The following is a 14,459-nucleotide window of genomic DNA, read 5'->3' as shown; positions in this document are numbered from 1 at the left end:
GATCCAACATAGCCCACTTCACATCTCCGAAATGAGTGAAGGACTGAGGCAGAAGCTGCACTATTCGGGTGAGAACAGAGGGAGCCAACAACGCAGTGGACCTCGAGGGCTGCGTGAGGACAGGCAGACAGGGAAAGACAGACACTGGACCCTCCCGCTTATCTGTGGGATCTGAGACAGCCTGGCTGGTGTGAACAGAGTAGGATGGTGGGCACCAGGGGCTGGGAGGTGAGAAGATACCAGAGTTATCTGTGGATTTAAGGTACAGACTGGCAACGAGATGAGTGAATTCTGGAGAGCTAATGCCCAGCATACTGATTCCAATCAATACTGTATTACATACTTTGAAGTTGCTAAGAGACTGTGTCTTAAATGCTCTTACCCTCCCCCCACAAAAATAATTACGTGACTTGATAGAGGTGTTAATTAACATTGTGGTGATAATAAGGTGGTGATCATACTGCAATGTATCGAGGAACAATGTATCAAGTCAACACGCTGTGCACCTTAAACTTACATAATGTGATGGCAATTGCATCGCAGTCAAAAGGACACTAAAAACATAGTACATCTTTTGAATGGCTAGACAATCATTAAGGCAATATCAAAATTACCAAAAGAGCTACTTAAATAGTTCCATCAGCGCCACTGGATTAATAAATTTGCTTGCAAGGAGGTGACGCACATGGGAAATCTACGCTACCACGTTGGCAGGTGCAAATAATGAAAACCACAGACTTTCTGTGTTAGGGCCTGAACGGGCCAACTCGCAGGGAGTGCAGAGGACATTTGGAACAGGCTTTAACTCTGCAGCACCGATTAGGTTGAGGTGTTAATGTCACTCTTTGTAGACAACTGGTGGCACAGGCTCCTTGGCAGGGTCTCTCACTGCCATTAAAGAACATGACTATTGCCCCTGTGTAGTCATTAGGCAGAACGGAGCTCTCCTGCAAAACGTGAGTATCACGAATGTGCGTCATAATCGACCTTTCATCCTCTGCTCCCCCAGCTCAGTTTCCTGCCACCAATTACTGAGTTCCTTGGGGGAAACAGGATACTGCCTCGATGCACTCAAAAATGTCATGATAGCCCTGGCTGGCGTAGCTCAGTGGACTGAGCGCGGGCTGCAAACCAAAGTGTTGCAGGTTCAATTCCCAGTCAGGGCACATGCCTGGGTTGCAGGCCATGACCCCCAGCAACCGCACATTGATGTTTTTCTCTCTCTTTCTCCCTCCCTTCCCTCTCTAGAAATAAATAAATAAAGTCTTAAAAAACAAACAAACAAAAAAATGTCGTGATGACCAAGTGGAGAAATGGTGTCTGGTGAGACTCAGCTCTTTGGACAAAACTGCCAATACGTAAGCTGCGTTAGAAGCAGAAGCCCTCTACCATGAAGAACAGGGTTGGCCCTCACTATGTTGTGTGGTGTGGCACCCAACATAACTCCTAAGGCAAGAGGAAAACCCACAGGCAGATCTACGGAGCTCATTTCAAATGCCAACAAGACAAGATATGAATTAAGATAATGGAAAAAAGGCTTTTGTGTGTTGATCATTAGTATCTGCCTAACTAAGCAATACATTCATAGACTATAGGGTACATGGTTTTTAATTTTTAAAAAAAATCACACATGTAGGTAAACTTCACAATCATTCCATATTTTGAAAATCTGTTAGGACACAAATGTAATCACACTTGAAAACCCATACAGAAACAACAAAGCGCGTCTTGCGGTTGACCCAGACCCGTGCGAGGCCACCTCACCTGCGTGAAGAGTATGAACTGCGCGAACTGCCAAGGCAGCATGAAGGCGACGCTGGCGAGGCCGAGCGCCATGAAATGCCTGCTGCTGCTGTTCGAGGTCCTTGAGGGAGAGAACGGACAGTGGTCAGTGTCGCCCCCAAAGGGGCTTCCCGCCACCAGAGGGGAAGAGGAGCTGCAACACGACCCAGGCTGGCGGTTCCCTCACCTCTGATGTAAGGCCACGAAGTACGGCCAGCTTTCCAACGCTCATCGGAAAGAACTCCAACTACTACTTGGATTGTAGAAACGCGGAGCATAAAACAATGGGAACTGGAGCTTTAGGGGGGCATCGCACCTAGTTCATCAGTAAGTGAAATGTTTTGAACGTAAAGCTCACAGTCCCCTGACCCAGCCCAGCAGTGGAGTGGGGCCCCGCCCCAGCGAGGTCCGGAGCGGCAGGTGAGTGGACGGACGCGCTCCCTGGGCGCTGGCCCGTGGGGGCAGCGATGCCTGTCCTGTGCCGCCACTTCCAGGTTTTAAAAAGCAGCGCAGGGAAGTCTGAGTGCCCGTAAGCAATAGATTAGTGACTGTGAGGAAATTTTAAAGAAAGAAATTCAGATGACGTTAAAAGAATGATTCTGGAACACAGTCAAACTCCTGCCTATTGAAGTTTAAGCTGCCCATTCTGCGATTATAAGGTATACATCAGCCACTAACCTTTTACCAGAGAAGACTTCAGTGTATTTTAGAATATGAAAAAATAAATGCAAACATTTTGTGTAAGTAATAAAGCTGCAACTGTTCTTTTTGTGAAGGCTGTGTTGGATGGTGTTGGATTGATAACTCCTTGTATCACGGTACGTAAGTTTTCAAAAGCAAGATTTAAATGCTCATATTGTTTACTCATATAATCACAACATAATCTTCATTAAGTACTAAATTTTCTTATATATATCAAACAAAAATTATCTTGGGCAAAGGTATAGGGCTTAGTGCATGCACTCAAGGGGACAACCCTCAATATTCCAGCTAACACATTTCATTCCATAAAACCCCTGACTGATCAGAGTAATATCACCTAAAAAAATAAAAATGGAACATAAACCATCTTCTTCAGAGTTTCCGTGGGAAGCAGGATAAACGAGCAGCTTCCTCCATTACAGTCTTTGAGAAAAAGTCACGAGCAAAGACAGAGGAATCTGGGGGGAAGCCAATTCCCAAATCCAAACTCAACCCAAACTCAATCCAAAATGAACCTGTCCCACAGGCCAGGAGCCGGGCCGCACCGCCCTCGGGTGGGGGGCCACCGGGCTGCCACTCGTCCCCTGCCGTGAGCTAATGAATGGGGCTCGGCGCCGGAACTGCAGGCAGGCAGTGGGCACAGCGCTCCGCGGTGAAGGGGAGCGACGCGGTGGGTTCCTGTCTTGGGCGGAATTTCAATGCAGTGAGTGCGTAGGCAGCCCTTTGTGTGTGTGTGCGCTTGGTTAACAACCTCGCAGTTCTAAGAAAGAAAAACCACATGTACACAACAGATTTCGACACGGGCAGACTCTGCCGGGTGCTGGTAAGAAGGGGAGAGGCAGGTTCCTGGGAGTTCAAGGGGGGCAACCACTACCGCCTTCACCGAGGGGGCCGCCAGCATTTAGGAAACCTGTTTCTGTGGCCAAGTTAGCTACAGAACTCTGCTCTTCATGTTTTCGTTGCTGCTGTTTCTCAGGCCTCTTCAAATATGTAAGGCTTGTAAATTAATTCCAAATAAAAGTGTCCAAGAGAAGCAATTGAGGTGAAATTCTGACTGAACTGCTAGAAACATCAGTCGAGAAATTTTCATGATACATGAATATTTCATGAATACATGACTGTTTCCTGTCTGTCTAACCTGGCATCTCCCCAGGTCATCTGGGCACTGCACGCTTCTTGCCTGGAACACACAGGAATGCTCGCCCAGAACCACAGGTGGGAAAACAAGGGATCCGATGACATAATCTTTGAGGGGAAAAAAGTAATAGTTTCTTACACACCTTTGAATCTGTACCAAATACACATGAAACCTTAAATTCTGATTGACTAAAACATCATGTAGTTCTCTCACACCTGTAGCCTAGACTCTAAGGTGGAAAAAAAATTTACATAGTATTTTAGATTATTTTCTCAACTGGATATTCAACTTATTTTAAAAGTAACTAAAAATAGCATGTACATTTGAATTATAACAATAGGTGGAAGTATATTTTAAGAAACGTAACTTACAATTGATGTCGATTTGTTTTATTAATGAAAATTACCTGAGAATCAAAGTCAGAATGAACATCTGAAGCACGAGGAACGGGTAAGAAAAACTCTCCCGGAGAGGCGGGGTCCACATCACACGGGTCGCCTGAAATCAACAAGATGCTAACTTCTCACATTCTGTTGCAACAAACATGATTCATCTCAAAATCACAATGGGCTGGTTCTACGCATTTTCACAGTAGGCTCCTTCACTGCTGCGTGCCTGGGGAGCTTTCAGTTTCGGGAGCTCTCCTGACGGACACGCAGCCCCCAGCTGTTAGGCAGAGAGCCCTCCACGAGCACGTCCAGAAACCAGGGGAGACAATCACGAAGGACAGGCAGGAGGGCGGGACAGGCGCCGGCTGGCTGTAAGGAACCCAGGGCTGAAAGACAGAGCCACATTCCAGCGCTGCCCTGTGACCCTGGAGTCCCCAGGCTCGGAGATGTGCACGTGCCCAGGAAAATATCTAACAAACGTCACCCACCAGACTCACAGACATCCAGGAGTTCGCATATAACCAGTTTAGTGAGTACAGACACACATTACAAACAATTAAGATTGTCTCTGAATCTGTGAAATATACCTTTTAAAAAGTTAACTATACATTTCTAAAAACAACTGGAAATCACTCAAGTGATGCACATAATAAAAGTATTCATTACATTTAAATAGACTTTAAAACTGTTTTAAGACATATGGGTGAGAATATGATAAAAAGTTTTATATCAAAAATTCTAAAACTATAGAAAGCATCTAATTTCTTATAACCTTGCAAGAGTCTTAAAAGCTATTGCTCCCCTTCCAAGAAACCGACGTCGTGAACCCTGGAAGATCCTGGCTGTGCGGCCCGCTTCAGAAGTCGTGATGCCAGCCGTGCCGCACACTCAGAGACCGCGTCTCGCCCCCATGTGGACACGCTGGGAACGACAGTGCGTTTGTTCGCTCCAAGTTAACGTACCTACCTGTAATTTTTATGACTCCTCCGTCTAGCAGATTTTTTGAAGTCAACCAAATCCCTACCCTCCCCGACAGGCATGAATGAAGACCGGACCACACACAAGCTGTGCCACAGCGTCTGACAGGCTGTGCTCCATGAACCCGCAGGTCCTCCCATGTCTCTGTGCCGGCTCCTCAGCGTGTGGCAGAGTCTGGTACACGGTACGTGCTCAGGATTTTGCTGGGTGAATTTATCCTGTTATACGTTAAGTTTCTAAGAACTTTTTTTAGGTGGCCCGTGTCCTGTTGGGCTGAATCAGTCAGTTGGCTTCTATTTTGACTCAGCATTTGGTAGTGTTGAAACGGCAGCCTAATGTAACAGAAGGCATGAGGCTTTACGAGCAGGGGGCCCAACCCGGACCCAGGGGCTGCATGTGTCCCGGGATGGCTACAAATGTGGCCCAACACAAAAGCGTAAGTTTACTTAAAACCTTTTTTTTTGCTCATCAGTTTTTGTTAGTGTCTGTGTGTTTGATGTGTGGCCCAAGACCACTCTTCTGTTTCCAGTGTGGCCCAGAGACGCCAAAAGGCTGGACGCCCCTGGGTCAGACAGATGTGAATGGGAAACCAGCTCCACCGTGTCGTGAATGTGAAATCGTGGATAAGTGACTTAACCTCTCTAAATTTCCATTTCGTAGCTCCTGTGTGGGTAACGACCACTTCCCAGTGCTGAACTCAACAAACACAGCATTTCCTTTCTCTACAAAATAGATGCGCATGAATGAATCTACACAGTAAAAACCATCCAAGACACTTTCTGTCATTACTTCTAGTTATTATGCAAAACTGCAGATCAACATGATTAAATATCAACTTACAACACAAGGTGCTTTAAAATATTGCGAAGTCCTAAGTAATATGCAATTATATATTGTTTTGATGAATATATTTCCTTGTTCCTATATAGTCCCCTCTATTTAACAATTACTTGCTAGAAAACGAACCTCTCCATGGTTGAAAAAGCAGCATAATACTGTAATTAGACCTCCAAGATGAGTCCCACTGTAAAAAAAAAAAAAAAGCACACAATCACAATCCATGCAAACTATAGAGTTTTTCACAAAATTATCTTAGAATTTAAAACCATATTTAAAATGTTACAGTACTAAACCATATGAAATAATCGTAAACATTTCAAAAGTACCCATGTTGTTGATGTTTTAATCTTGAATGTGCAAGCATATAAAATGGACATGTAAAATAATCTGATTTTTATATTTATTTTCTAAATAAAATACGTAAGGTGTGAACATAAGATACTATTTAACAAACAGGCCAGCACTTCAGAGTCTACATGACATTTCCTGAATGTTCGGAATGGAGGCCAATTTCTCTCATCTGATGAAGGGATGAAAACAAGAGTCAAACGGTCTCATTTAGCAGTGACTTTCAACGGTCTGAACTACTGCAGTATCCTTTCCTTGAGCCCCAGAGAAACCACAAGGCAGAGAACGAAACTTAGATCCAGGACAACCATCAAAGGCGGAGAACCGTTTCTTAAAGTTGCCTTTTCTTTGTACGCTGTTCATCACTTATATCCACAGCTCCACACACAGAAGACAGTAAGTACTGGCGGGATGATTTAAAAAGGAAGGACTAGTTTAAAAAAATAAGCAGAGGAAAGCAAACGGGAAGCGATTTATCATTAATAAATTTTCACGAAAGGAAATTCGAAGGATGCACTTTGGAAAGTAAGGAAGGGAGAGGAGTGTCTGGGGGGCAAGTACGGCACTGCATCCAGACACAGGGACCGTGCGGGTACAGCTACGGTCTGACAGCCTGGACAACAAAGTAAGGCACAGAGAACAGTGACCACTGGAGGGCGGGAAGCCAATCAGAGCACCGAACTGCGGGAACAATCGCACGGATGCAAGGGGCTGTGCTGAAGCCAAGTGTTCCAAACTCCCGGTACTAATCAGAACAACAGGAATAATATCAGTTAACTTCGGACCTGATAAAGTTAGACGTGCACATTAACACTTTACCATTAACCACCCACAGGACATGAAGGAGGCACCTACTTCATGGCCGCAGCAGAAATGCCAACACACCCCACAGATTCCTACTTGGTCTCCGTGAACGTCTACAGTCACCTGCGCCGTGTCCATCCACCCTCCTCAACGCCCGAGGCCTCACCTGACCCTCCAGAGCCACGTCACCCGTTCAGAGAAGACGGTGCCTCTGGGGCTGCTCTAGCAATGCACCGTGTTCATTGTACAAAGTTTTAGTCCTGTGCAACACTTTCCGCACTTAAAAAAGCATAAGCTCTGCAAACTATTTTCTAAAACAGAACATTTTTTAAGCCCAACACCATAAAGTAATGAAGTAATACTGTGATGAGCTTAGATATATTTTGCCTGCATGACATACATATCTAAAAGTGCGTAACATTTCTAGACCGTTCATGGAATGATTATAAAGTGAACCTCCTGGTAACCACCACGTCACTGAGACAGAAAACTGATCTCACCCAAGCCCCCACTTGCTGCCCCTTGAGACAGCCATTGTCCTCATTTTTGCGACTGTCAACACAGCCACTTCTACATACATATCATGCTGCCATTTAATCTGTTTTTAAACTTCGTACTAATGAAAGTACACAGGATTTCTTTTTCCTTTGTGCCTGCCCTCATTCACTCAACATGGTAAGATTCGCCCGTGGCGATGGGGGCCGCTCCAGCTCACTCCGTGTCACTGCTGGACAGACCCCACTGCACTGACCTACGACATGCACGTCTCCTGCTGATGGACACGGGAGCTGTTCTCAGTCGGGAACTATTACAAACGATGCTGCTATATTCTTGTACATACTATCTCCTGGCGTACACGTGCGAGGGTGCCCTGGACACACGCACTTTAAATGGGAACTGCTGAGTGATCTACGCCTTCAGCTTGACTCGGTAACGTGCACTGCTTTTCCAAAACAGTTGTACTAATGCATACGTCCGCCTGCTGTGGGTAAAAATTCCTTTTGCTAATCTAGTGGATGTAAAATCGTAGTTCATTGTAGTTTAAATCTGTATTTTCCTGATATCAGTAATTAATAATGGTGGTCAACTTTACATATTTTGTTTGGCAATTTGGAATTCTTCTTCTGGGAATGTGTGTTCATAAACATTTTGTCCATTTTTCTGTTGGGCTGTACATCACTTTAGTGTTTGTCTACCCCCTAGAATATAAACTCTGTAAGGACAGAGATGGCCTTTTCTAATTCCAGCACCTAACATAGTGCCCTTGGTCTCAGCTATTGAATATCTAGGCATTCAATAAAAATTTATCAAATTAATCAATGTAATGTCTGGATACTATGTTGGGTATATGCTTAGCAATATTTTTTCCCAGTTTGTGGCTTATCTTTTCATTCTAAAATGTCTAAAGAAACTTAAATTCTTTTTATCAAACGTATCAGTTTTTTCCTTTGTGGCTAAACTTTCACAACTCATTTAAGAAATTCTGTCTTATCCCAAGCTACTGACAATATTCTCCTATGTAACAATCTCAACATTCTGCAATTTTGTCTTTCATATTTGAGGTTTTAATCCAACTAGACTTTGTATTTCATTTGGTTCCAACTTCTCTTTTTTTCTGCACGATCTTTCAATCCCAGAGCCTCTCAGGACCCCGTCTGTGCCCATGGGCCTGCACTGGCAGCTCTGCCGGTCTTTAATCACATCAGGGGTCTTTAATGGTACGTTTCTGCCTCTGGGCTCTGCTTGCTTCCAGTGCTAGGTCCCTGCGCCGAGGCTGCACTGCCCTGTGACTGTAGCTTTACCATAGGGAAACAGTTAATGAAGCCAGCGGTCTGTCCTCATCAACAGGGACGGTAGGTAGGCCTTTCACGCTTCTGAGAAACTCCAAGACCAGCTTACCAAGGTGAACAAAACTGGCAGTGCACTGAATGTACAAATCAAGTGGACTAACTCTCGTCTCTTGAGTCTTCCAACCCATGAACATGGCACATCTCTCCATTTACTGAATATTCCTAAATGCCTCCCAAAGCTTTACAAGTCTCCAAAAGAGGTCATATATAGTTTTTGCTAGACTTATTCTTCAAAATTTCTTTTTCAAGACTATTCTAAATGGAATCCTTTTAACATTTCATTTTTTTGATGCTAGAGTATAGATTTACAATATATGTGTATTAATTCTGTTTCCAATAACATTATAAACTTTCTTATTTTAATACTTTACCCATGGACTTTTTTCTGGATTTTCCTATATAAAATCATGTGATCTGCTTATAAGGATACTTATTTTTCTCAAGTTTTCCAATCCTTGTACTCACTACTTTTTCTTAACTTACTATGTTGAATAGGATATACGGTACGATGTTATATACATTTTTCATTGATTCTATGCTAGTATTTTTATACTGAAAACTTCCCAAAACAAGGGGTGTATAGACACTAACCTGTACCTAGACAAAAACCCTATGAAGACAATAAAATACTATTTAAAGATCAAATCTAGATATTTCATTTTAAATGTGGTGCAGTTCATTGTAAAGGAAGCTGATGATTCGGTGAGGAATGCATTCTGCTGTAAGACACAGAAAATCTGACAGACGTGGCCTAAAATACGGCTGTGTGCTAACTAAGCCAGCAGGAGCACGGAAGATGCGCCTGTCGCCAGCAGTTGGCAGCGATAAACTGCGAGGGCAGACATGTGTGCCATGTGTATGGTCCTCCCCTCATGGCTGCAATGTGGCTGCTGCAGCCCCAGGCATCACATCCAAGTGAATGCAGGACGAAACAGAGAAGGGGCAGCTGAGTCCCTCCTTTTGTGAGGAAGGCTAATGCTTTCCTAGGTGTAACCAAGGTGGACTTCACCTTATTTTTCACTGAAAAAGTGAGCTCAAAGGGTTATCCCAGCTTTATTGGATAGTAAGAAGCACTATCCAATAACAACGAAGGTTTGAACTGTGAGGGTCCACTTTTACGTGGAATTGTTTCAATCAATACTGTAAACACATTTAACTATTTCTCAAGATTCTGTTAATAACATTTTCTTTTCTCTATCTTACTTCATTATAAGAATGCAACTAATATATATAACACACAAAATATATATTAAGCAACTGTTTATGTTATTAGTAGACTCCTGGTCAACAGCAGGCTGTCAGTAGTTAAGTTCGGGGGGAGTCCAAGTTATACATGGATGTTTAACTGGGAGAGGGGGGCAGGGGGTGGTAGGTGGCACCTCTAACCCCTGCATGGTTCCAGGGTCAACTGTACGTGACTGCCATAGTAGACTTCAGCCTACCGCCTGCAACCAAGCACACTGCTGCCCGCCGCTGGGCTGTACAGCGCGGTTACCAAGAAAGGCAGGCTGTCGCGCGGGTGCCTGCCAGGGGGGGTAAACAGCCTCTGCACTGCTCGCTTAATTTCTCACGGACAGAGACCAAAACGAGAAGCTCCCTGTGGCTAATGCCAGCTAAAGATCGCCTCTTTACATTACTGTCATTGTAATGTCACACAGGACCCAGGGGCGTTTTCATTTAGAATCTGTTAGGGCATCTTAAGTAACTAAAACAAACTCCCCGCAAGAATAAAAGGAAGGCCTCTATGGTGTTATTTGAGTGACAGCTCCATTTGGAGGCTGCATGATACCAGCTAGGCTTCTGAGAAAACAATAAAATAGATCTAAAAATGTTCCTGCTATTACTCAATGAATCTCATTAATTATCCTTCTCATATAATCAACAAGTGCCAGCCAGTCCTTGTAAGGGCACCGAGAGACCTTCCAATGTGCAGTCTTACCTCAGGTATGCACCGTACACGAAGAACAATGCCATCATCATTCCATTTAAGATGAAAATCATACCAACGTAAAAGCAAGCGGGGTCTCCCATTCCTTTCAAAAGACACAGATTATTCAGTATTTAGTGAACAAGTGGTTATAAAGTAATAGGACATAAGCGCTGGTGAATTCACGGAAAGCATTTGCTTTGCAGATAACTGCTCCATTTAATCGTTACGTGGCACTTTCCCCTGACGTGAGACACTATCAGTCACACTCAGATTTTACACTTTACTGCAGTGACCTTTATACTTTCCCCCAATTAAGTATCATTATGCTGAAACAGTCGGTGCCTCCCGTTATTTAGGAGATGCTGCTATTGTTCAGGACCTAGAACTGCCTGGGGGCCACCTGATGAGTCACGGGAGAAAATCCAGAGCGTTATCATCTTTTGCTTGGTTCTGGGAAGAGTAAGACATGGGCTCTGGGCCCAAGGAACAGCTTTGGCCGGTAGGAGAGAATCTAGTCCTTCGGTCCCCTATGACGCACAGCCCGAACCTCAGACCTTCACACACAGATGTACGCCCCGTGCGCAAGGCCAGGTCGCTGGAGAGGTGGACGGACACGCGTAAAACACATCAACGCGCACATGGTCTCCTACAAGGTGCTCTACAGTCTTCATGTCACACCGTCCTCAGAACAAATCTACGAGGTTAGCTGGCACGAAAATAACTTCTAATGGTTGAGCCAACAGGACACAGAACAGGTGAAGTTATCTAGTTTTCAAAGTTTTCACCAGGGCCAAGGCCGGACAGCTGGACGGCCGGCCACCCTCGTCCCCCTACTTCTCGGACCGTCCCTCTCCGGTCTGTCCTACCGGCCTCCCTCCCCGCACGCCCCCTTGGACACTGGGCCGCCCGGGGCCTCCGACACATGCCCCCTTCTTTCCTCCGTCTCTGTGCTTTCCTCAAGGAAGTCCTCCCGCTTCTGCAGCCCCGGGTGTCTCCTCCGCACAGATGACTCCGAGTCTGCTGTCAGCCCAGGACGTCTCCCCATCTGCCCGCGTCCACCTGCAGGGGCAGACACCTGACCTCCGCACTCCATCCGAGGCCTCGCGGGCATCCGCACCTAAGGCAGCAACCCGAACCTGTGCCTCACTAACGTCTGCCACCATTCCGAGGGACGCGATGAAGACGGAGACCAAACACTCACCCGCACGGCTTCACCCTCCTTCCCCTTTCCCACCAACCAGGGACCGAACCTTGCCACACCAGCTTCCACGCACTCTCTCACATCTGTGCATTTGCTACTTCCCTCTCCTGCCTGGTCTCAGCGAGCCCACTGTCGTCCTGCACTAACCCCTCTTCCACACACCTGCCAGACCAGTGGTTTTAAAACACAAATCTGAGCCCTGGCTGGCGCAGCTCAGTGGATTGAGCTTGGGCTGTGAACCAAAGCATTGCAGGTTCAATTCCCAGTCAGGGCACATACCTGGGTTGCAGGCCACGGCCCCCAGCAACCGCACATTGATGTTTCTCTCTCTCTCTCTTTCTCCCTCCCTTCCCTCTCTAAAAATAAATAAATAAAATCTTTAAAAAAATGCAAATCTGTTAGCATTCTCCAAAGAGCAAAGTACAGAGTCCTTGGTCGGCAGCCAGCCGGCCACGGCCTGACCCGTGCTCACAGACGGGCCCACACCGCATCCCGCTGTTCCTTCCTCTCCATTGTGCTGCTCCTCCGGGAGCCCTTCTTCCGGCCCCCTGTCGCCCCCGGAGTTCCGACCACGCTGGCCCTGCTCCTGAAACACTCCCCCTCCACTCCTGACCTGGGCAAACCCGTGTTCCTGTTGGGGACATCGACCACAGTTACTAGCGCTGGGAGGGCAAGGCGCCACGTTGACTGGCGCACCTCGGGGTCCTCAGGCCTGACGCTAACCTGTCACCTAGTGGGAACTTAGTAAACATCATAAATGTACACATATAAAGGGATTTTTTTCCCATCTCTCAGAAAAGGGTACACCTTCTAAGCTGATTGAGTCATTACAGAGTCTCCATTTTATGAGGTATTTTCTCCATTCCTTTATTTTGCTAAGAAAAACCTAATTATGTCTCAAAATCCTCAATCAATGCTACATTAGATGTTATAAAGATCACCTGAAGGACTAGTAAAAACGTAGGGAAATATGGAAATACAGATTTGGAATATGAGGTCTGTCCAGAAAAAGTCCAGCCATTGTTAATATAATGAGAATGGGTTGAACATCGATGGAACCTGGCAGCCCAGGAAAGTGGACAGGAATGCGCATGTGTGAACAATGACGACTTCACTGTACTTGTCAGCGGGGGCGGTAGATGTGGTTGAGTGATCACGTGCACTGTGTGTCGCATTCAAAATGACTGAGTGAGTAGAGCAGCAAATGTGCATCAGATTTTGCACCGAGCTTGAACAATCCTCTGTGGACAGTATTCTGACGACTCAGAAGCCCACAGCTACGGGTAACTAGTGACTGGCAGCTTCATTATGAAACTCGCCTGCTCATCCATCACATCTCGTGCAGAGTTTTTCAGCGAAACATCAAAGCACCCAGGTGACTCAGACCCCCTACAGCCCAGATGTGGCACCCTGTGACTTCTGGCTTTTCCCAAAATTAAAATCACCTTTGAAAGGGAACAGATTTTAAGCTGTTGATGAGATTCAGGAAAATACAATGGGGCAGCTGATGGGAGAACTGTGTGAGGTCCCGAGGTACCTACTTTGAGGGGAATGAGGCATCACTGCCCTATGTACAATGACTTTTGTATCTCGTATCTTCTTCCATAAATGTCTGTTTTTCATATTACATGGCTGGATACCTTTGGAAAGACCTCATATATTCTGAGAGTTAAATGTTATTGCAAACAAGTCTATAAAAATATACTTTTAAGATATACTGTGTTCACGTTGTGGAGAACGTGAAGAAATAAAGGCAACACCAACTCTGTAAATGCTACGCAAATAGATACATGTGAATATATATTTGAATAGCAGTCTCAAGGGAGAGTATCATACTTAGACTGTAAAAGTGCTAAACTGCAAACATCTTAGGCAGTTATAACAAATACAGACTCCTGGAAAACTGTCAGCTGATCCCAAAAGTGGTTCTTTGTCTGAGATACCAATATACAAGGTAGCACATATGAAGAATGTGAAGTTTTTCTAACTCAGTCTATTGTTGCCTATCTGATTTTATGTTCCCACTATTACAGGTAAATATTTGACTATTTAATTTATCTTCACATTTACATATTCAAGCTACCCCAAAACTTATAGTCAGGACTGCCGTACACTGGCATACATTATACCCAAATTCTAAATTAATACTCGTATCAGTAAGTACATAGCCTTCTCAGACAAATTGCCATAAAGGCAAATACTTTTATGTGAACCGGTCATCATGTTTAAAAAAAATCAATCCCTAGTTTGCAATAATTCTTGAAATACGTCCCAACGGCATAAGCTGTTCGTGTGAACATTAATGACAACCCGGCAGCAGCACAGGGAACAAACGTGCCTTCACAGCTTTGAACTTCATTTAGAGGCTCTACTCTGGTGACATTCCAGCAGGTCTTGGTTTCTATCCCAAGTAAATTCGTGAGCCCCACCACCGTGCGGTACAGGAAGGCCAGAATCACCTGCATGAGATAAAAACGAAGAGAGAGAGTGAAGGAAA

General features: G+C 45.1%; 1 protein-coding gene across 1 annotated transcript in view; it reads right to left on the bottom strand.

The window, feature by feature from the left end:
* The window catches only part of DPY19L2 (dpy-19 like 2), a 57,272-nt gene that overhangs the window by 25,459 nt on the left and 17,354 nt on the right, over positions 1 to 14,459 (bottom strand). The window contains exons 6-10 of the mRNA XM_045826976.1: positions 14,301 to 14,421; positions 10,771 to 10,864; positions 5,956 to 6,013; positions 4,029 to 4,120; positions 1,765 to 1,864 (exon numbers count right to left, since the gene is read on the bottom strand). Coding sequence (XP_045682932.1) covers positions 1,765 to 1,864; positions 4,029 to 4,120; positions 5,956 to 6,013; positions 10,771 to 10,864; positions 14,301 to 14,421 — 465 coding nt within the window. The remainder of the gene's footprint in view (positions 1 to 1,764; positions 1,865 to 4,028; positions 4,121 to 5,955; positions 6,014 to 10,770; positions 10,865 to 14,300; positions 14,422 to 14,459) is intronic.

This window comes from Phyllostomus hastatus, unplaced genomic scaffold, assembly GCF_019186645.2.
Source record: "Phyllostomus hastatus isolate PE091 unplaced genomic scaffold, TTU_PhHast_1.1 phas_scaffold_78, whole genome shotgun sequence".
NCBI lineage: Eukaryota > Metazoa > Chordata > Mammalia > Chiroptera > Phyllostomidae > Phyllostomus > Phyllostomus hastatus.
The sequence above is the reverse complement of the archived record's forward strand: the minus strand, read 5'-3'. Positions and strand labels throughout refer to the sequence as shown.